The sequence below is a fragment of the Trichosurus vulpecula genome, chromosome 2, assembly GCF_011100635.1.
Source record: "Trichosurus vulpecula isolate mTriVul1 chromosome 2, mTriVul1.pri, whole genome shotgun sequence".
Classification (NCBI taxonomy): domain Eukaryota; kingdom Metazoa; phylum Chordata; class Mammalia; order Diprotodontia; family Phalangeridae; genus Trichosurus; species Trichosurus vulpecula.
This window is the reverse complement of record NC_050574.1, coordinates 311286867-311309557: the sequence shown is the minus strand read 5'-3', so window position 1 is coordinate 311309557 and position 22691 is coordinate 311286867. Positions and strand designations below refer to the sequence as shown.

The following is a 22691-nucleotide window of genomic DNA, read 5'->3' as shown; positions in this document are numbered from 1 at the left end:
AACTTGGTCAAGAATGAAATGTGGAAAGAACACTGGTCTGGAAGTCCTGAGATCTTAGTTCTAGGTCTGCCCTGCTCCAGTAACTTGTGTGACTGTGGGCAAGTCACTGCACCTTTCTACCACAGTTTCCTCATTTGTCAAATGAGAGGTTTAGACTAGGTGGTTTCTAAGGTCGTTTTAAATTCTACAGTTCTTTGGTGGTTTGCTATAATTTAAGATGTGTGGATCTGGAACCTCAGCTTTACCAGCTTCCTCTCTGAAAAGTGAGAGTGGTCCATGATTTCTAGGGTCCCTTTCAACACTGATCCTGTATGTATGAGCAGGTAATTTTAAGTGACCTAAGAATATAAAATAAGCTATAAAATAAGAGATTAAGCTCAGTGGTCACTAAGAGTCTAGCTCTAAATAAAATTCAGACTCGATTGAATGCAAATGTTACCTAAAACCAGTGAGGCCTTCCTATTTCATAAGCTTGGAAATGAGCCCCATGGTTAATTCTCTTTAGCCACTCATAGGCCCAGACCATCTCTTCCTAGGTGGGGTTGGTGAAAAGAAGAAAGTAAATTGTTTTCAGAGGAATTAGTGATGCCTTTGTTTTATCCCAACTGCCAACTTGACATTACAGTTTTTAACTGTTGTCAGGCCCTATTCTTCATGTTCCTTGGATGTTAATGCTCCAATGGCTGGTCTTGGATCCCGGGGTCCTTCAGAGCAGTTGGAATGTTCATTCATTAGGGATCTTTGCACTTTTATGTTACCAGGTCTAATTTGCTTTTGTTGTTGCTGTTAATTTTAACTAAAACTTTTATTGAAATCACTAACATCTACTAATAAACAATAATGTTTTTGACTCTTTGCAGTGGTGTTTGAATTGAACAGATTTGACATTTCTGCAGCATGATTTAAGCCCTTAAAAATCAAGGCCCACCCAGGGTTTTACTCAAATTTAAGCTATGATAGAAGTATAAATGAGACCCCATGTCATGAATTTGCTCATTATCCTTTCTGGTTGCATTTTTAGCTAAAATATAATGTCATTGTAGAAGTAGTGCAGTGTCATGGAAAGAGCGCTGGACATTGGATCTAGTAGACCCGTGTCAGTCTCCCAGATCTTGAATACCATGCTCACTAGCTATGTGACTCTTGGCAATTCACTGGATCTTTCTGACCCTCAGTTCTCTCATCTGTAAAATGGAGAGGATCCATGTTAGAGGACTGCAGGGGAATTAAATATGTACTACCTACCTCATAGGGTAGTTGTGAAGAAAATGCTTTGTAGGCCTAGAAGCATGATATAAATGAGAGTTTTTTATTGCAGAAACCTAGAGCAAACATGTCTGTGTGTGCATTTGTTTTTCTAGTAACAACCATGCTGAATTCTGACCCCCATCTCCTACCCTCTCTCCTGTCTCTATTTTTTTTTTTACTTAACCCCTTCCTCAAACTACTGGAGATTCTCAATTAAGAGGCCTAGGGTAGAATTGGAAAGATTTCGTAAGTGCCTCTATGGTCCCTGTTAACTCTGGAGTCTCATTCACTATCAAGGTGGGTAGGCTGTCTGATAGAAAGGGCCCAGGAGAGAGAATAGTCACAGAGAAGATGAACGCCTGCTGTGCCCCAGTTGGGCAGCTAGGTGGCACAGGGGATAGAGTACTGAGTTTGGAACAGGAAAGACTCATCTTCCTGAGTTCAAATTCAGCCTCAGACACTAGCTGTGTAACTTTGACCAAGTCACTTAACCCTGTTTGCCTCAGTTTCCTCATCTGTAAAATGAACTGAAGAAGGAAATGGCAAACCACTCCAGCATCTTTGCCAAGAAAACCCCAAATGTGGGATCATGAAGAATCAGACAAGTCTGAAAGATTACTTAACATGTGCCAAGTAACCAGGAATTCCTAGGTCCTAGAAATGCAAGACAAAAACAAAACAAAACAAAAGAAGAAAAAAAAGAGAGAAAGCCCCTGCCCTCAAAGGGCCTACGTTCTATTGAAACATATTAGCAGTCAAAGGTGGGACCTGGGTCCAAGGTAGTCTGACTCCAAGTCTCTTCCTCTACTCCACCGTTGGGGAAAATGTGTAGTTCAGCCTCCCTCTGGTTGCTTGTCATGATGATCACTGGTATACACCCTCAGCATCAATTAAGCCATCTAAATGAATGAATAAATTCGCCTCCATGTTTGTTTCTAGGCTGCTCTCTTCTTAACCCATCCTCTAGACTTGTGTTTTTCATAAGCTTTGACCTTCCAGCTGTTTAGCCAACTTCAGAGGCCTTTTGTTTAATACCATATTTAACCTTTCCCTCCCACCCCCTCCAAGATACAAGGAAAACCTGGTGAGAATACTGTCTGGGTCTCCTACCATATTAGAGCTGGAAGGGACCTTACAAAATCATCTAGTCTGACTTGTTTAGTTGTGGGAAATCCTTTCCACCGTGCCGTGATGCATGTTAAAGTTAATTAAATCTATTCTCAATGGGCATGGTGGAGCATACCTGTAATCCCTGCTATGGGGGAGGATGAGGTGGGCTTATTGTTCTAGTTTAGGAGTTCTAAGCTGTTTGGGTGCCCACTCTCAGTTCAGTCTCAATATGGTGATACCCCTTCCCCCTTTGGCAGGAGAGGGTGGCAGACCAGGTAGTCTAAGGAATGGCCAGGGTTGGAAATGGAGCAGACAAATCTTCCATGCTGATCAGTCGTGGGATCGTGCTCCTAAGACACCACGGCTCTTCTAGCCGAAGTGGTAAAGACTCAGTCTCTTTCCCTTTCCCCAATGAAATCTCTCTCTTACATTTAATTGAACGTTACAAATATTCCTCTACTAGATTGTGAGGTCCTTGAGGGTAGGCTTTAGTCTTACTTGTCTTTGTTTAGCCCTCAGATCCTGACACATGCTTCACCTTAGTTCAGTGCTTGAAAAAGCTTATGATTTCACTAGCATCTGTACTCCCTCCATTGTAGATTTCAGGCCCTGTATATATCTCAGTCGATGTCATCTTTATGACTGGCTGTAGTTAGAAAATAGCATCATTTGATGGCCAGCTCTCCACACTCAGACTGGTCCTTGCATGGCAGACAACCAACTCCTCACTGGGCCCATATTTGAAGCCTTTCCAGCTTGGTTGGATCTGGACAATCTTGTTTATAATCTTCCAGAGCCCAGAGCCATCTCCATCACATGATGAGCCATTGAAGGACTTTAGTGATGAATTTGTACATAACAAGTGCTTAATAAACGTCTGTTGAACTGATGGGACCTCAGTAAGGGCGACTAAGTCAGTGAAAAAAGAGACAGTAGGGAGTGGTGAAAATAAACTGAAAGGAGAAAAATTCGAAGAAATACTTCAGGGCTATTGATATAGAGCTGGGAGGGGGACCTTAGATCCCTTCTTGTCCAAACCTCTCAATTTAAAGATGAGGAAATTGAGATCAAAGGATGTGAAATGATTTGCCCAAAGTCAGACCATAAGTAGTAAACAATAGAAGTGGGATTTGAGCCCAGGGCCACTGACTTGGCAGTTGTGTTTCTTTCCTTTATCTACCATGCCTCCTAAAATCAGGACTAGTTAACATCTGACCTCAAAAGCCACAAGAAATGATACAATATAATCTGAGCAAACAGTAATAGCAGACATAATTGATTTAAGGTTTGCCAAGGGCTTTCCATATATTGATTCACCTGATCGTCACAACAATACTGGGAGATAGGTATCACTAGTCCCATCTTATAGATGAGAAAACTGAGTCTCAGAGATACTAAGTGACTTGCCCCAAGTTCACATGTGAGAAGATGTGAACCCAGGTTGCCCCTGCCTCCAAATCCAGGATTCTTTCCATTGTACTATGTTGCCTTTCTAACTGTGGCCCATCTTGCGAGATTATTCCATAGTTATGACCCTGAGGAAAATCCATATGACCTCGAGGTCTTCTAGACATGTTTTCTATCTTGGGAAAAAAAAAAGAAAAGTCAGAGGAATTTGGGCAGTTGAAAATCTTTTTGTTAAGGTAGACTAAATGTGAAACTGGAGAAGGCAAGAGGGCAGACTGGCTGACCCAGCAGCTTGAGAGACCTCAAGGGTTGATTCATCATTTGCTGAAGGGTATTTAGAGGCAGAGAGAGGGAGGCCACAGAGAAGAAAACACAAGGCAAGGTGTCAGAGCTAGGGAGATGGGGTGGGGGTACAAGGCTGAGTAAAGGAGTAAAAGGGGAGTGGAACACATGGTGTGTCTGACCAGCTACCTACTAAAAAGGGGGACCTCTTGTCCCGAAATGACCCTTCTTTGATTTGCCCACTTGGACAGAAGAGTCAAACCTGGATGGAGGGTGAAGCAGGGTGGTTAGAGGGGGCACCAACAAGTCTCATGCCTGAAATCCTACCATAGGAAATTCATTCCTAATTTAGGTCTTGAAGGGTTTTCCAGCTTCAGGAATCCCTGACTAAACTTCAGATACCCCTGGCAGAGACAGAAGAGTGGCAGCTGTGAAAACAAGGCTGTAGGGGAATAGAACATAGGAGATGGGATCCTGGGACTGGAACATCATTAAAATCAGGAAATGGGTACTGCTAGGGAGAGCCAGAGAGTGATAAAGAATCTTTATAATTTTGTTGGCTTCCTCCTCTCCCTCTTCCCCACCTCTCAGCTCCATCGTCTAACCACCAAAGGTAAATGCTGCCCTTAAACCAATGAGAGAGTATGGCTGAGAGGGGCACATTGTACCCTGCAACCAGTGGGAAAACCAAACATGGAAGACACATACCTACACAAAACAGAGCCCCTTTCTTGGTTAGCCAGGGAAGGGTTTCCAGAGAAGCAGGAATTTCTGGAGCTATCAGTTGAGGGAGTGAGATCGAGATGGCTGTTGCCTCCAAAGATCTTGTCCTGCCAAAGCTCTTACCACTTAGCCACTTCTGGGTTGGCAATCATCGTGAAGCATGACCTTTTAGAGGAATTATGTATAGTGCGTAGTGCAGCTAGTTCTGGACTTGGGGAGATCCCGAGACCTGAGTTCTAGTCCTGGCTCAGCCACTAACTTGATGACCTTGATCCAGTCACCTAACTTGTCTGACCTTCGGCCTTCTCATTTTCTAAAAAGGAGAGAAGCCTAGGAGAGCAACTGGGAGAGGATATAAGATAATAAATATAAAAGCAAAAATCACCATGAAAATGACCGTGATGATTATAATACTCTCCTCTCAAAGGTCTTGTTTCTTTTCTCCAGACTAGACCTTGTCTTCTCCATCTTCCCAAATAGTATTTGTCCTTCGAGTGCCATCTCCTTTGTGATGTCTTCCCTGAGTACTCCAGTCCTCACTCCTCTCTCCATCCTCTGAATTCAGATTATTCTGCTTCTAGCCTAAACCATACACAGATCAACCCTTAATTATAAGTAAAGTCAACAAGCATTTATTAAGCACCTGCTGTGTTCCTGGCACTGTGTCCTCTGAAGGAGGCATTGACCTGAGAGAAGGGAGCTCTGGGGTCTATTTTCTTTTAAAAATAAACTTTTTTGTTTTTATGTCACCAAATTTCCTTCCTTTCATTCCTTCCCCCTTCTCAGAGGAGCCATCCCATAGAACAAAGAATTTTTTAAAAAAGAAAAAAAGAGAAAAAAAAATCAGTAAAAGTAATCAGGACTTGGGAAAAAAATCTAGTAATATATGCAGTATTCTATATCTGTGGTCCATTTTCTTTCTTTTTAAAGTTTTATTTTAAATATGTTTTTATTGATTTCTTTTTTTTTTAAATCACCAAAATTTTGCCCAGCATTATTCTCCCTCCTGGTCCCAGAGAGCCTTCCCATATATATTTTTAAGAAAGAAAAGAAAAGAAGAACTCCAGCAAATATCACTATATCAAAAAAAGTCTGAAAATATATGCAATGTACCACACCCAAGAGCTTCCTACCTCCGCAAAGAGATGGGACAGGGCTTTCTTCTCAGACCTCTCCTTCTCATCTCTTCTTGTTCTTTGTAATGTTGTTAATGTTTGCTTTTTTTGGTGGTTCTTTCCATTTACATTGTCATAGTCATTTCATTTTCAGTCTTTCCTCAGCTTACAGTAGTCTCCCTCTTTTGGAACTTAGTTTCTTTATCTGTAAAATAAATGATCTCCCCCTACCTACCTTACCCTAGGCCCACTGGGATTAGCAAGAATACTAATTGCTTATATGTGGATATTTTCAAATTACTTTTAACTAATTATAATAAAAATAATTTTAAAAATATGTTTATATACCATGGGTGATCCTCATGACCATCCTCGTGACCAAGGGGGTGGCAGGGGGTGGCGGGGAGTTGGCAGTGTGCATGTGCTGACTACTTTGGTGTATATGTGCCTCTGTTACAGAACAATGACCTACTATGGATGGATTACCATCAGAAACTGGTGGACCAGGCACTTCTGACCATGGACACTTATCTAGGCCAGTTTCCTGACATCAAAGTAAGAAGCCCTCCTTGATCTGAAATTGCTGTTGTTTCTGGAGACTAGGGTAGGGAGATTGGGAAGAGGGAAAACCAAACAGCTTTGTAGGTAATCTCATTGGCCCAATAGATGTTGCCTTTCCTCTGACTTGAGAACAGGAAGCTTGAAAGGACCCTGTTTTTGCCTCTTCCAACTACTGGATGAGGGTTGCCAGGTACTATGTGGGGCTCTCTGTTCCTGATGCATTTAGGTTCCTGATAAACTTAGTTGAAACAGGATGGAAGGAACATATGGTTTATAGTAATTATTTTTAGAGTGGGGAGAGGGTGGGACAAGGATAGGCCAAATGAGAAACTGGTTCTCCTTCTTTAATTAGTATCATGGCCTTGGAGGGGAGATGGGTGGGGGATCAGAGTATTATAGAGAAACCGTGGCAGAGCAACTCTGAGAATTAGAAGAGCTGGGCCTGAATGGGAGAGGAGATGGAGCCTGTACTGTCTGTACTACTGCCTTTAGCTTGGGATTGAAAATTAGCTCAGGCCAAAGATCTGAAGGAAAGAAGGAGGCGGACCAGGAAGAATTCTAATCAAATTGTAAATATGTACTTTAGCCTAGGTTGTCTGTCCTCTCTACCCTTCTCTAGTATCCATTTTCCTTAATTCCTCATTTTTCTTTTTTCTCTTTTCTCATCTTTTCTTCCTTCTCTTTTTTCTTCCCCTCTTTTTTGCTCTCTTGCTTTCTTCCTTCTCCTTTCCTCTTTTCTCACTCTTTTGCTCTTTTTTCTTTTCCTTTCTCTTTTGTTTTTTTTCTACCCCTTCTCTCTTTTCCTCCCTTTCTTCTCCTTCCTTTCTTCCTTTGCTTATTCTCTTCCCTCCTTCCTTTTTTATTGCTTTCCCTTCTTTTTGTGTTTTCCCCTCCTCTTTCCCTCATTTTCTCTCCTCCCCTTTCCTTCTTTCTCTCTTTTTCCCTTTCTTCCTTTTCCATCTTTTTCTCTCTCCTTTTTCTTCTTTTCTTTTCCCCTTCTCTTTTCTCCTTCCTTTTTTCCCCTCTTCCCACTCTAATCACTCTTTTTTTTCCTCTTCCCTGTTCTCTTACATACTCTCTTTTCTTTTCCCTTTCTTCTCTCCCTCCAAATTCCTCATCAAGGAATTGGGTATGAATTAGGTCCAGCTACACATAGGTGTGTATTCTTTGTCTTCAGGAAACTCATCTTCTCAGATGGTCAGAATTATCTCATGCAGACATATTTATAATAGCCACGAGGCAGAAATTTTTTAAACAATTAAGCCAATACATTCACATCAAGTTTCATATCCCTTGCAAGTTTCTAAAGGTATCAGTGCATTGAGTGATGCAAGGGGTCTGGGGGAAGTTAGGAATTTGCATAAAGAGGAGGCATCACCATCTTTCATTAAGTTAGGCTAGAAAGACTTCCTGGAAGAAGGGCAATTTTAAGAATTGTTTGGTCTAGTTGCTGTGGGTTTTTAATTATATGTGTTTTTCTGTGGATTGTGCCTGAGTCTTCAATTTGGGAGTAGGAGAGAGTCAGTGTCCTGATATACTTTGGAGATTTGAATTCAGCTGGTTCTCTGGGCTTTTGGTTTTCATCTTCATGTGTGTGTGTGTGTGTGTGTGTGTGTGTGTGTGTGTGTGTGTGTTGGGGATGGGGGTGGAGATGTGGGAATTCAGACAGGAAATTGAGGTACTGTCTCAGAGAAAAGTCTGTTAGCTAGCTTGGAGAGTGGATTGGATTCTCTGCAGGGTGATTGGGGGTGAGGGTGGAGATGAGGGATAAAGGTAGTATTCATTCATCTCTGCCCCCCCTATTCTGGTACTGGCTTCCTTAGTCTAATCAGTGTAGTTGAAGTGATTATGTTGGCGTAGACCTTATTTCTTTGAATGTCTACTCTATACTGTCAGCCACCTCTCTGTACATTTTTAAAAATTAAATTACATTTTTTAAGTAAGAAAAATTTATTTTCTCTCATTCCAACCTTTCCTCATTAGAAAAAAAAAAACTAACAAAACCCTTATATAACAAATATACAAGCAAAAAAAAATCCCAAATCGGCTATATCCAAAAATATGTCTCATTTTACACGTTTATTCCATTATCTCTCTGTCTTTGTCTCTGTCTCTCTTTGTCACTCAGTCCCTCTTCCTTGCACTCTTGCATAATCTCTCTCAGTGGGTAGGCCTAGTATGGGTTCCTTGGACCTTTCAGTGACTATGTCTGAACCCAGGCTTTTACCATAGCCTCAGACTCTAGAAATGATACACCTGCGTTGGTAACTATTGAATGTCTCTGGGGATCATGGTAAGCACTGAATTGCCCGATTCTATAAAGATTGAGCCATCCTCAGGGTTCCTAAGCATCTCTGGAGTCACTGCTTTGTTTAGTGATTACACTAAACTTTGGTTTAGTGATTACAATGTGGACTTCATATGGTCAAGTTCATGAACAGATTCCCTTTCAGTCTAACTGCACTGTGTGCCCCACCCCCCACCCTCCACCATCCTGGCTCAGAGTGCTTTCTTCATGAATGATTCGTGAGTAAAGTGGGCTAATATGCCTCATGTTTGGGATGACCCAGCTATACCTCCTACCAAACAGTCCCAGTGGCCTAGCCCTTCTCTTGAGCTCCTGATAACTCAAATCTAAGAGAGACCCAAGCTGTAGTTCTTAGAAGCCCTTGGCACTGGTGAGCACTGGAGCCCTGATGGTATCCCCATTGGAAGAAAATGGGGAGGATTCTCACTCTGCAGTTTATCATGGAACTCGCTCACCTTATACCTTTACACTGACTTCTGGTGCACTGAATCAGTCACTGGGACAAATCCTGTGGGGCAATCCCAGGATGACACTTTGCCAGGACTCACCCAGAGCCCAGGAAGGCTCCCATAGAAGTGGAGGTCGAATAACTATCTCTCTAAGAAGCCGCTCACCCAAATCTCAGGCATGAGGGTGGATGAATGACCTTTTGGCAAACTTATGATTTAAACCATCAGCTTACAAAACCTCCCCAGAATTTCAGTGATTACAAGTTTTTACCGACTACTTACTGTATGTTGTACTGAACACTAGGAGTGATACAAGAAGGCAAGGCGCCCCTGAAGCCTGCCCTCAAGCAGCTTATGAAGAGGGCTGTGTGTGTGTGTGTGTATGTGTGTGTATATATATATATATATATATATATATATATATATATATATATATATATATATATATATATATATATATATATATATATATATATTTATAGGTGTTAAGTTGGGTGTTAGAGGCACTCAGTGAAATAGGAATTAATTCAAAGAAGTGAGATCTGTGAATTAGTCATCAGAGGAGTCTTCATGAAGAGGTGAGTGGGAGTTGTTTGAGTCAGTCAACAAGCATTTATTAAATGCCTACTTTGTGCCAGGCACTATGCTAAGTGCTAGTGGTACCAAGAAAGGCAAAAATAATCCTTGTCCTCAAGGAGCTCACATTCTAACTGGGGAGATGACACATAAACAACTGTGTGTATTGAAGTTATATGTAGTGTAAGTAGAAGATGATCTCAGAGTGAAGGAACTGGAGAGAAGGGGGAGAGAATCTGGAGACCAGAAAGGTCTCCTTTGGAAGCTAGGATCTGACCTGGATCTTGAAGGAAGCCAGGAAAGTCAGGAATCAGAAGGGAGGAGGAAGAGCATTCCAGACATGGGATATGGCCAGTGAAAAAACAGGTATTCAGGTGGTGGAGTCCTGAAAGATGGGTAGATTTTAGATAGGTGGAGAGGAAGAGTATTCCACGAGCCTGGGAAACACAAGTAAAGGCACTGAGGTGGGAATTTATTCCCATTTGTGGGAGAACATGGTGGGAAGAGGTCTGATTGCTTTTTCCTTGCCCCATCCTAGTAGTGATAACACATTGGTCAGCCTTGTAGAGCATGAATCTTAAGGAAGAAGGTCCTTGCCATGGAAAAACTTCCTTTAGAACTAGCTGGTGTCATGGACGCTACAAGGCTCTTGTGTGATTCCCTGCTAAACTTTTCTCCTCTCCCACTTTGTGTTCTCTCCACAGTCTCGAATTGCTAAGCGTGGGAGGAAGTTGGTGGACTATGACAGTGCCCGCCACCATTATGAGTCTCTTCAGACTGCCAAAAAGAAAGATGAAGCCAAAATTGCCAAGGTATAAGCCAGGGGGCTTGGGGCTGTGGGTGCAGGTGGAGGTGGGACAAGGTGGGGGACCAGCGGGTATCGAATTGATGAGTAGGGGTACAGGACCACCTTCCCTTCCTGTAACTCATGAAGTAACCCAGGAAGAGAGGTATATTTTTTTCTGTAACAAGTGGAAGAGGATTAGTGGACTCAAGATTTTCTGGGTCCTCTGATGAGAGGAGAAGTGATGATTTGGCATCCTCAAAAGAAGTCTTTCCTTCTGTATTAAATCCTAATCCATTTGAAACAGCTCTCTGAACTTTTCCATAATGTTTTTACACCCATTCTCTCATCTGATTCTTAGAACAAGCCTGTTCAGTAGATGGGGGAGTGGATGTGATATGCCCAAAGTCTTCCAGCTTCTGAGTGGCAGAACTGCGCTTAGAATCTGGGTCTCCTAACCTCCCAGTCCCCAAGGAATTTGGGAATTTTAATCTTGTGCTGGGTTGAGAGTAAATCGTGCCATAGCTCCCCAGCCCTGATGGTTGGGGGCTCTGCCCCTTCTCTCCTCCCCAATGCTGCTTAGCCTTCTCTCTGGCAGCATGTTCTCCCATTCCATTTTTGGGAGAATGCCCGGCTTGACTCCTGATTCACCATCCCCTTGATCCCCTCCTCTGAAGTGACTTTCCTGAATAAGAACAGTGACCCAGGGCTCCAGTTTCACTGAACCAGATGCCACCCCACTCCCACCCCCTTGGGAATTAGCCCATGGTGCCCTGCCCTCTGTCCCGAGAGAAATTCTGTCTTGGTCACTTGATACTGCCCTTTATGGAACTCTGAACTGACCCCTCCTCTGGACTGGGCAGACCTGTGGAAGTCAGCAACGGCAGCTTTCTCATACAAGGTGGGGCCAGAGGCGAAGATTCATTCAGTAACGAGTCACCCCGCTCAGTGCTAGGGTGGCCCCCAGTTCTCCCCCACTATTAACAGCTCTTGTGTTTGGCTTTCTTTAGCTGGAGTTCTTCACAGCCCCCTCCCCATGCCAAGGTCTCAATGGTCCACTAAGCTGGGCATGGTGGAGGACTGCTCACTGAGCGGCTCCCCTCCTTCTCTGCCTGGCTAGGGGCTCGGGTGCCTGGAGATAACTGTCTATAACTGCATTGTGTTTGGATCTGTGTGTCTAAAATCCATGTTTCTGTCTCTTTTCTCTCTCCCTCACCCTTTTGTTTTTTCTCCCTCTCCTTTTTTTTTTGGCCTTGACCTTGCTTCCCATCATGTCCCACTCCCCCCATGCCCTCCACTCCCCTTACTCTGCCCTGACCCCCTCAGCCTGTCTCGCTGCTTGAGAAAGCTGCCCCCCAGTGGTGCCAAGGGAAACTTCAGGCTCATCTCGTAGCTCAAACTAACCTGCTCCGAAATCAGGTGATGGCTTCCTAACCTTGCTTGAATTGCCTTCTGGCTGCCCTCCCCCTGTCCTTTTCTCTTAGGTCCCATATCTCTAGCTCTTTTGTTCTCTGCCCCTCCTTCCTCAAACAGACATCTAAGGGCCCTGGAGGCAGTGATTTCATCTGTCTCCCTTCCTCTGAGACAATCCCAGAGTTAGGTTAGGAGACTTGCCCTATGTCACACAGTCATCGGAGGCCAGATTTCTTGACTCCCAGCCTAGGCTCTTCCCTGCTAGCCTTGGCCTGTAAAATACATACATACATACATACATATATATATATATATATATTTTTTTTCTTCTGAATACTAAACTGAAAGTGTTGGCCCCCCATTAGAGCCTGTTTGTCTCTTTCCACTCACCCTGGCAATCCTGATTCCATGGGTGTTTTTCTGCTCTACCCTCTCCTTCCCTAAAATCTCACTCCTTCCTGCCCCAGAGGTCCCTTCCAACTTTAAGAATCTGTGATTCAAGGACCCATTTTGGGGAATCTACAGAGGTTTGGACAGGTGAACTTTCACATAAACATTTATTGAACACCACTTGTGTGCTCAGTCCTGTACTAAGGCTTGAGGGGTTGGGGTGGGGGAGGAGGGATTAGATAGAGTGAGCTCTTTTGCAGATCCAAGGCTAATCAAGTCAAACAAATGGCGAACAAATAGTGCACCATTCCTTGTGAGGTTGTATGTGGGGTTTAGACTGGAAATGCTACAGGAGTTGAGAGAAATTAAGATCAGTTTGCTCTGGAGTAGTGTTGGCAAATTGTCCAGAGAAGGGAGGACCTAAGCAAGGCCATAAAAGATGAGAAGACTTTGAATAAGCTGCCTGACTGAAAACTTTCAAAAGTGAGCAGAGCACAAAAATCTTTTGAATCTCAGCTTATTGGCAGAGGTTTTTCTGACAATTCTTTGTGATTCCTTGATCCACCCTCCCCCTACTGTCTCTTGGTCATTTACCCCTGGACATTAAAAAAAATCCTCGAAGCAAAGAGACATCATTAACAGGTTGCCTCAACCATGGGTTTAACTCTTTTTCCCCAGATGACTACATTCTCAGTTTTATAGTACATCTGGTGTTATTGCTACTCTCTGTTATAAAAATTCAGGGAAAACTTAGCTTGGGGGTAGGGTTGAGTGGGAATAGAATAGAAAAATAAAGGAAGAGAGGAAAAAAGAGAGTAGAGGAAAAAGATAGTAGATTTTTCATTTGACCCTCTGTCTGTTTTTTCCGTTCAGTCTGCTGCCTGATTTCTTAATCCTCCTAAAAAAAATGACTGAATATCTGTTGGGAGTACTGATTAGGTCTCATTGCTTGGCTTTTATACTCAGGACTCAACAGTCAGGGCTGATTTTCATGGATCTAGTGAGGTACTAGTGAGAGACAACTCTAAGGGAGCTGGGTGATTAAGCCTTGTCAATGGAGGTCAGAGAATGCTGCAGCCAGACCATCATCATTTCTTTTTTCTGCCAATCTCACTACAGCCTGGTCCAGAGGCAGGGGAATGGACAAATTGATAGTAATGGGCAGCAACTTGCTTAGGTGGTCCATTCTAGCTCATTCTTTGTCTATGACTCCATCAGTGCATGTCATTTGGGAATAGGAGGGAGGGGAAGTGGTAAGGGGCCAGTCTTAGTGCCTGAATCAACTCAAGGAACTCCCAGAGAATTCCTTGGGGCTGGAGAAGCAATCACTCTTGACACAGGGCCAGATTTTTTTTTTAAGTTTTCCTGAAACGCATCTGGCCAGTGGCCAGGCCTTCCCAGCATAACCTGTGGCAATGGATTCTTGGGTAGAGCTAACCAAGAGGCGGGTCTTAGCTATATCCCTAGGGTGAAGGCTGGGGAGGAGTGTCTGCTGCTATTGCTGCTAGCAGAGATGATGGGTACGGTTGGACTGGGGTCCTCTAGCTAGTTTTACCCTATTACTCACCCCTGGCATAAAGTCTTGGCTAGAGCGGAGGAAACGAGTGACCCCAATAAAAACTCCAAAAAACTGCATACGTACACACACATGCACCTACTTACTTATGTCTTGTTACAGATGTTATGCTTCCTTGCCAAGCTGGCTGTCCTATTTGGATCTGTTTTTTATTTTAACAGAACAGATTTCCCACCCCCAATCTGTGTCTGGAGTCTAGATAACCTTTGTAATTAACCCCTCTAGGTCTGGTTGCCTGAAACTAGAAACTTCAGAAACCCAGAGCCATCAGGCAATTCTTGCATTTTATGAAACAACCTGACCCCTAGGTTGGTCCAGAGGAAATCTGACTTCCTGTGAGGAAACAGTTGAGTCTGTTGAACTCAGATTCTCTCACTATCCAGTTGGCATCCACTGGGAATTGATGCAGGGTACAGATGCAGAGACTCTGACCTCATACTGACTCTGGTGGCCCTTTCCCTCAAAGGTGACAAGCAGCTTCCTTTTCAGCAGCCTACTTTCCATGGCTCTGAACTCACAGAGGAATCACAAGGAATTGCCTGTTATCCTGTAACAACTCAACCCTAGGTCCCCTAGACAGAGCTAGAACTTCAGAAGGCCTTCCAGCTCAGAGCAACATTACTCAGATGGGATCACCATGCAGTGCCGAGAATCTTGTGGGAACCGAAACCTTTTCATTTTAAATTGCTGTTTGGGGTTGGTGGGAGTGCCCACCATTCATTCACTCAACAAATATATTCACTGAGCAACTAAATGCAAGGTCCTCTGCTAGGTAGTATGGGAGGGAGCCCAAAGTGGTTATGTTATGATCAGGTACCCAAATGATAACATGTGCTCTAAGAGTTCAGAAAAAAGTGGAAGATCAGTGTGGAATTAATTACATGGTAAGGGGAAGGCTTTGTGGAGGAGAAAAGATAATACTAACTCTCATTTGTAGGGCTGGGGACTGGAGTCTAGCCACTAGACCTATGATTTCACTGATGTACCACCTCTGTAAGTTAGAGTTTTAGAGATTAGCCTAAAGCATTCAGAGGTTAAGTGACTTGCTTGGAGTCACACAGCCAGTCTGTTTGAGGGGCAGAACTGGAATCCAGGTCTTTTCATCTCAAAGACCAGGTTCTCTAGCCCCACTGTGTCTTTGCATTAATATATGAAGTACTTTCTTCACAAGGATCCTGACAGGTACATAACTGCTGGGCCATGAAGGATAGATGGGTTTTAGTTAGGCAGAAAGGAATTGTGGGAAGGGACAGTATCCCGGTGTGTCAATATTTTGGGGTGTCGAGCACCTCTCCACCTTTCACCTCTTCACTAGGAGTGGGAAGAAGTGTCTCTTTCCTGGTCTTGAAGGCTTGCTGAAACGCTAATGGGAAGACTGACATGGCATGACATCTTTGGTGGATGGCACCAGTGACACCGTAGAAGATGCATTGTAGACCTTTTGGGTATTTTTGAGGCAAGAGCCAGTATGGGCCGACTTCCCTTGAATCATGAGTTTAGAGACATATTTCCCTCCCAGCTAGCACTTGAGTGTGTGTGTGCCAGAGGGAGGAAAGTAGGAAGGCTGGATTTTCTTCTTGGGTGGGGCACAGCAGATTACTGTGTGATGACTCAGAGAAACCAAATTCCTGAGTCACCCTTACCCAGTGAGCTCATAGTCTTTTCCCTCCTGTCAGGAAGTAAGTGACTCATTCCCTCACCTGGTTTGTTTACAGGAGGAAGGTCTGAGTTGCTACGCTTGGTGACTGGGGGGAAAGAGAGAAAAGGGAGGGCTTGCCAGCTTACAGGACTGTGTTTCCTGTTGGAGTAGCCATGCTCCTAGAATGAGATTGCTTCATCTGGATAGGCTGCTCAAGGTCACTGAAGAAACATGCCTCACAGTTCTCACATACCCTTTCCCAATGTCCTTTTTTGAACTTGGGGAATGGTGGCATTAAGCCCACAGCCTTCATGTGAGTCAATACAATAGGTACAGAATGATGTCCTTGAAGTGGAGTTAGGGTGGCCTGGGGAGCAGCATGGGCAGTCGATGACTCGGAATGACTAGTTCTTTTTTTTTTGGAGGGGGGAAGGCAGGGCAATTGGGGTTAAGTGACTTGCCCAAGGTCACACAGCTAGTAAGTGTGTCAAGTGTCAAGTGTCTGAGGCTGGATTTGAACTCAGGTCCTCTTGACTCCAGGGCCAGTGCTCTACTCATTGTGCCACCTAGCTGTCCCTTGATCCTTTCTTCAGGGATGTCGAATAAGGGACGGCCTTTGTTATGGTGACTTGCAACTCCGAGATTTAATGATTCTGAGATCTGGGTTGCTGATTAAGCTGCCCTCTCCACCCTCTCTCATAATATCTCACTGTTTAGGAGCTCTTAACTCCCTCTACCTGTCAGCTCTGTCTTCATCACGGGTATGGAATAAATGTAACTTGTAGCTCCCCTCCATGCCCTAAACCTTTGCTTGACCGACATCAAGTTTGATGGACTGGGAGTCAACAAATATTTATTTATTTTAAATAGTGTTTTGTTTTTTTCTGATTACATGTAAAGACAACTTTTAGCATTACTTTTTATAAAATTTTGAGTTGCAAATTTTCTCCCTCTCTTTTCTCCTCCCTAAGATGGTAAGCAATGTAGGTTATACATGTGCAATGTTGTAAAACCTATTTCCATATTAGTCATGTTGTAAAAGAAGAAACAGTTTGCCAAAAAATTACAATTTGCAAAAGGAAAAAAAAAACCATAAAAAAAATAATGTGAAAATAGTCTGCTTTGATCTGCATTCAGACTCCATCAGTTCTTTCTCTGGATGTGGATAGCACTTTCCATCATGAGTCTTTTGGAGTTGTTATGGATCAGTCATTAAATATCTGTGCAATAAGCACCTACTACGTATCAGGCAGTGTGCTAGAGTGGGGGATACAAAGACAGGCAAAAAAAAACGTCCCCAAAAAGCCCAGTTCTTGAGAGCCAGCGAACCTACCTGGAGTCAGGAGATAGAGTGTCCTATGAGAGGAACAGTCAGGAGGCCACTATCATTGGATCATAGAGTACACGGAGGAGCAAAAGGTGTAAGAGGACTGGAATGATAGAAAGGACAGGTTATGAAGGGCTTTACTAGTCAAACAGAGGAGTGAGGAAAGGAGAATGGAGGGTTCCAAAGAGGGGGTCACAGGAAGGGAGCCTAGACCAAAGATTAGGCTGGAAATGCCAAACATGAAGGTAAGGAGATGGAATATTAGTAGTCAGTAGAGAGAAGGAACCAGATCATTCCTTACATATAGGTTTGGCTTTGAAAAATCACAGTTCTCCTGGGTCTACCCAGGGTACTTCTTTTTAAAAAAAAATTATGCTTTTTCTTTAGTAAAGTGATGGAATAACTTTTAAGAAATAAAAACAAAAGTTCACTTTTATGGCACTTAATGTTTTTTTTTAAAGCTTTCCACACAACAAACTTTTGAGGTAGATAATTGTAGAGTGTTATATCCATTTTACAGATGAGGAAACTGAGGCTCAGAAGCCTTGAGTGACTTGTCTGTGGTCACACAGTAAGTAATGGAAGCCAGCACTCCAACCTTGACCTGCCTCACTGTCTCTCAGCATGAATATGGACTCTTGAATTTCAGGCTGCCTATCTTGAAAGCAGGCCACAGTTTAGTCGAGGTTATTCTTTCTCTGAGGTCTCTACACTTGGCTGTGGGAAGCGTGACAATAAATTTGGAGTCTACAGGTGATATGAAAAGATGGGGTAGTGTGGTAGAAAGAACAGCGAACCTTGAAGCAAGAGATGGACATTCTGGTACCTCCCGCCTCCCCATCTCTGCCACTCATCCACTGTGTGACCTTGGGCAAGAGTCTTAACCAGGGGAACCTGCGGCCTTGAGGCCACATGTGGCCCTCTAGGTCCTCAAGTGCGGCCCTTTGACTGAATCCGAACTTCTCAGGACCAATCTGTTCCGCACCCCTGGTCTTAACTTTTCTAGGCCACAGTTGCCTCTTGTGTAGATTGTGGTTAATATCTGAAGTTGGGGCTGAATCAGATGATCTCTGGATGGCCCTTCCTGGTCCTTCCATAGACCTTAACCCTGATTCTATATGGTTCTGTTCCCAAGACAACCGCTGACTTCCTTGCACCTTTGTTTCATTTTCTCTTTCATTTCTGAGGCCTCAGCCTTCTTGTCTGACAATATTTGAGGACCCAGCATGGGCTGGGGGTGGGAGTGAGGCTTTCCAGGGTCTTGGTATGGCCAGTGTCAACATAAACCATGAGATTTCTCTCCCCCGTTTACTTGTGTATTTGGATGGAAGAAAGAGCATGGCCAGCGACAGAGCCTTTCATTCTGCACTCAGACGAGGTTGAAAGTACTGATACCCCTGAGAGAGCTAACAGTGATTAAAATGGACACTTGGACCACAGGATTATAGGATTTGTAACTGGAAGGGGTTTTACAGATCATTTAGTCCGACCTTCTCATTTTATAGATAAAGAAACGGAGTCTTAGAAAGGTTAAGTGACTCTCCAGGTCACATAGTATCAGAGCTGGGATAGGAATAATAGCTAATAACTAGCATTTATATATTACCTTAAGATTTACAGTTTTACAAATATTACAAATTATAATATTTACGAATATTTACAGTATTTACATGGGCAGCTAGGTAGCTCAGTGGATAGAGTGCCATGCTTGGAGTCAGGCAGACTCCTGACATGATCCTGAGTTCAGATCTGACCTCAGACACTTACTAGCTTAATGGTGTTTGCCTCAGTTTCCTCATCTGTCAAATGAGCTGGAGAAGGAAATGGAAAACCACTCCAGTATCTTTGCCAAGAAAATGCCAAATGGGGTCACGAAGAGTCAGGCATGACTGAAAATGACTACACATACGCATGCACACCCTAATATCTTGTTTTATCCTCACATCATTCTTATGCCCATTTTACAGTTGAGGAAACTGAGGCAGACTGAAGTGGAGTGTCTTGCCCAGGATCACATAGCTGTTAAGTGTCTGAGGCCAGATTTGAACTCAGGTCTTCCTGACTCCAGGTCCAGGGCTATCCACTGTACCACCTAGTTAATTCTGTAAACTCAAGTACATAGCAGTCTATTGGTGGATGAGTGCAAATATTGAAGAGCACTCTGGGCCTTGCTCTCAGATTATATAATCTAATACACAACTTGAAATCAATATAAACATGTACATGTAACTAGGTCAGTACATTAAGCATCAGTGATCACCTTGGAAATGCCCTTCCCCAATGCAGATCTCAGTCTGTAAGTTAGGGAGTTGTACTAGGTTCAGAGAGGTTAACTGTCTTCAGATGGTTACCCAATTAAATGTTAGAGGTGAGACCTATGCCCAGGGCTTCCTGACTCTAGGTCCAATGTTTTTTGGATTTTTTCCCATTGCCTCTGATATGTATGAATACAGTAAACATACTTTGGAAGGTTTATGTTTGTATTTGTATGAGAACAAAAGGTTCCATGAAGGCTCTCCCCACTCCTCATTAACTTGACAGCTTTTTCTACAGGTCAGGGGGTGGTTTTAGGTATGAATACTATGAGCTCCTTTTGTCTAGTGGATCTCTAGTTCTTAGCCTTAGGCTTCTGACCCTGTAGGGATTCAGAATCATGGGAACTTACGTAGTGGAACTCAGTCCAAGAGGTATTGAATACCTCATTGGCTATCATAGTGCCTTCCTTCCAACAAAACTAGACCTTGGAAATAATAATCATATTAGCTAGCATTTGTATAGTGCTTTAAGGTTTGCAGAGTGTTTTAATATGTTATCTCATTTGATCCTTACAACAACTCTGTTGTGGTTGCTATTAGCATCTCTATTCTGCAGATAAAGAAACTGAGACTGAGAGAATGTAAGTGATCTGACCAGGGTCACACAGCTAGCATGCATCTGAGGTGGGATTCAAACTCTAGTTTTCCTGTTGTCTACTATGCTAATAGCCTCCATAGTCAATATTTATAATTTATATCTCTGTATGAATTTGTTATTGGGTTTCATCTCCCAGGGGGGATTTACATTCTAAGTCTTATCTCTGAATTGGAATGAAAGGTTTCATTCCCTAAGGGGAAGTTATGTTGGGACTGCCACACGTTCCATTGTAGGTATTGGTGTGGAAGTTGTTTGGTTGATCTCTGAGGTCTCTTCCAACTTTCCAGATTTTATGGTTCTAGAAAGCCTGGAATGAATGATGTTAGCTCTGAGCCCCCACTTCCTTCTGTTTCCAGAGGGTGGGTGTGGATTTGGGGAACAAAGAAAGCACCACTCCTGCCAGCCAGGAGGGAAACAGGGGAGGAAGAAGCCAGTGAGGGTAAGTTAGGTGAAGCGTTAGACCAAGAATGGATTGGGTCTCAAGGTGAATGTTGAGTGAGGGTCATAGGATCAAAGATTTAGACCTGGAGGGGACCTCAGAAGCCATCTACTCTAATGCTTCCATTTTATTGATGACAAAACTGAGGCTGAGAGAGGTCAAAGAACTTATCCAAGGTCACACAGGTAGTGCAACTAGGTGATGCAACTAGGATTTGAAACCGAAGTCTCTGACTCTCAATTTAGTGTTCAGTCCACTGTACCATGACTCCTCACCAAAGAAATATTTTAAATACAGCTTGTCCCTAATTCCTGAGAAAGGTCCTTAAGTAAGCAAATTTGGAGAGGGAGGGAGGGAGGGAGAGAGAGAGAGAGAGAGAGAGAGAGAGAGAGAGAGAGAGGGAGAGAGAGAGCGCACTCCATTTATCCCTGAAGGCTTAGGAAAGTGTCTGAGGAAATGGGTTGAAGCCATCAACAGGCAAAATTGCAGGGATTTAGTAGGTGGTGTAATATGGCCATCTCCTCTGTGGTTTGGGTCCCTACTCTCAGCTTGGGGATGTCTGACCCTGGGTGGGTGAATAGGGACCGTTGAGCAATGGGCACCTTCTGGTAGGGTCGCCTCTTTTTGAGAAAGTCTTCTTTTGGAGTGACTGGGGCCTTCTTGGACCCTGAGACTAATATTGCCAATTTGGGTTTTGAATGGAAAGATTAGAATGGTGGGGGGATAGCCAGAGCTGCAGGATTTGGGGTAGAATGGTGGGGGGATCATCAATCAGATTAGGAAATTAATATGTCCTCTCTCTGTCCAGGCTGAGGAGGAGCTCATCAAAGCTCAGAAGGTATTTGAGGAGATGAATGTTGACTTGCAGGAAGAGTTACCATCTCTGTGGAACAGGTGAGTGGGTCTAAGGCAGGAAAACTCCTGTTGTAGTGGAAGGGATATGGACCCCTACCCTTGGGAAGCCCTCAGTTTGTTGGGGAAACCCAGTCCCCACCCTTGTTCTGTGAGAAGGAACAAATTGGTGTTTGGCTTTACGACAAGAAAATAGTCTTATCCAGAAATCCTATAGCTGCAAACACAATTGGAGTATTCTTCCTGAGGTCAATGTCTAGTCAACGCCCCTGTACTTTGCTTCTGCCATCACACCCAGAGATAGGTATATACAATAAGTAGTCATAGGCAGAAGGGTAAACTGAGGTCCAGATGAGTTGAATGGTCTACTCGAAGCCATGCATTATACTAAAGGAAGTAGCCTGGTTCATAGTCAGTTGTCCTTTGGTTGGGCTATTGGGCAGAGTATGTGTGTGTTGAGGAGTTTATGCAGATGGAATGTACCATGGACCTACCCTGAGCCCTTTCTAGGTGATTTCCTTGGACTTTTGCCTTCACCTGACCATCTGTCCTTTCATCTCACTTTAGCCGTGTTGGTTTCTATGTCAACACGTTCCAGAGCATTGCTGGCCTGGAGGAGAATTTCCACAAGGAGATGAGCAAGGTAAGCAAGTCCCTTCTCTCTGGGGCCTTGTCATCCCACCCTAATCCAGGAACCTCTGCAGTACTGGACATTACTAGGCATTATGGGACATTATCCAGTAGCTCAGTGATGTAGTGGATAGAATTCCTGGCCTTAATCTGGCTTCCGACACTTACTAGCAAGTCACTTAACCCTGTTTGCCTCAGTTTCCTCATCTGTCAAATGAGCTGGAGAGGGAAATAGCAAACCACTCCCGTATCTTTGCCAAGAAAACCCATAATGGGGTCACAAACAGTTGGAAATGACTGAAGATGACTGAACAACAACATGGAACAGGGGAAACTGAATTCTGAAGTGAGAGGTCCTGGGTTGTGCTGCTTACTACTTATGTGACCTAAATCTGGCTACCTCTCTGGGCCTTAGCATCTTAAATATAAAATGAGTGGGTTGGACTAGAAGCCTATGATCCTCTGACCCTACCTCCCCCTTTAGATCCTTGTGAATATTGGGAGTAGTTCAGTCTTGCTTACTCCCTATGCTCCCTTGGAGAGTCTCTTCTATCTCTACCTCTCTACCTACAAGTTGGCAAAAAGTCTTTCCCTCCTTCCATGCCTCCTGCTCCTTCCCCTTCCCTATCCTGATACCTTTTCCTAATCACACCTGTCCTACATACAATTTGTATAGTGCTTTGCTGCCTCTGGTTTGGAAAGTTGTTAGCTAATTATGGGCTTAAGGTGTATCTTCTTCAAGATATTTGTATTTTAAGGGCAGATTCATGGAAACTGAAAAGTCTTAAAGGCCAAAGGAATGAATTTCTAGAATTTCAGATCCTGTGGAAGGGAAGTGGGGAAAACTGTTTTTTTGATTAGGAGAATCTGCTTAACACCCTTTGCAACATGCCACATAGGAATTCACTTAAACCTGCATATAAGACTAGACCTGGAGATGTGTGTCTCT

General features: G+C 43.5%; 1 protein-coding gene across 7 annotated transcripts in view; it reads left to right on the top strand.

Moving 5' to 3' along the window:
- BIN1 (bridging integrator 1) overlaps positions 1 to 22691 on the top strand; it is a 141207-nt gene that overhangs the window by 84856 nt on the left and 33660 nt on the right. For 4 of the 7 annotated variants that reach the window (XM_036744124.1, XM_036744123.1, XM_036744122.1 and 1 more), the window contains exons 5-8: positions 6345 to 6440; positions 10484 to 10591; positions 21069 to 21154; positions 21680 to 21755. In XM_036744124.1, the coding sequence (XP_036600019.1) occupies positions 6345 to 6440; positions 10484 to 10591; positions 21069 to 21154; positions 21680 to 21755 (366 nt within the window). Of the gene's footprint in view, positions 1 to 6344; positions 6441 to 10483; positions 10592 to 11889; positions 11983 to 21068; positions 21155 to 21679; positions 21756 to 22691 lie in introns of all 7 variants that reach the window. The other 3 variants (XM_036744128.1, XM_036744127.1, XM_036744125.1) reach the window with 1 other exon arrangement.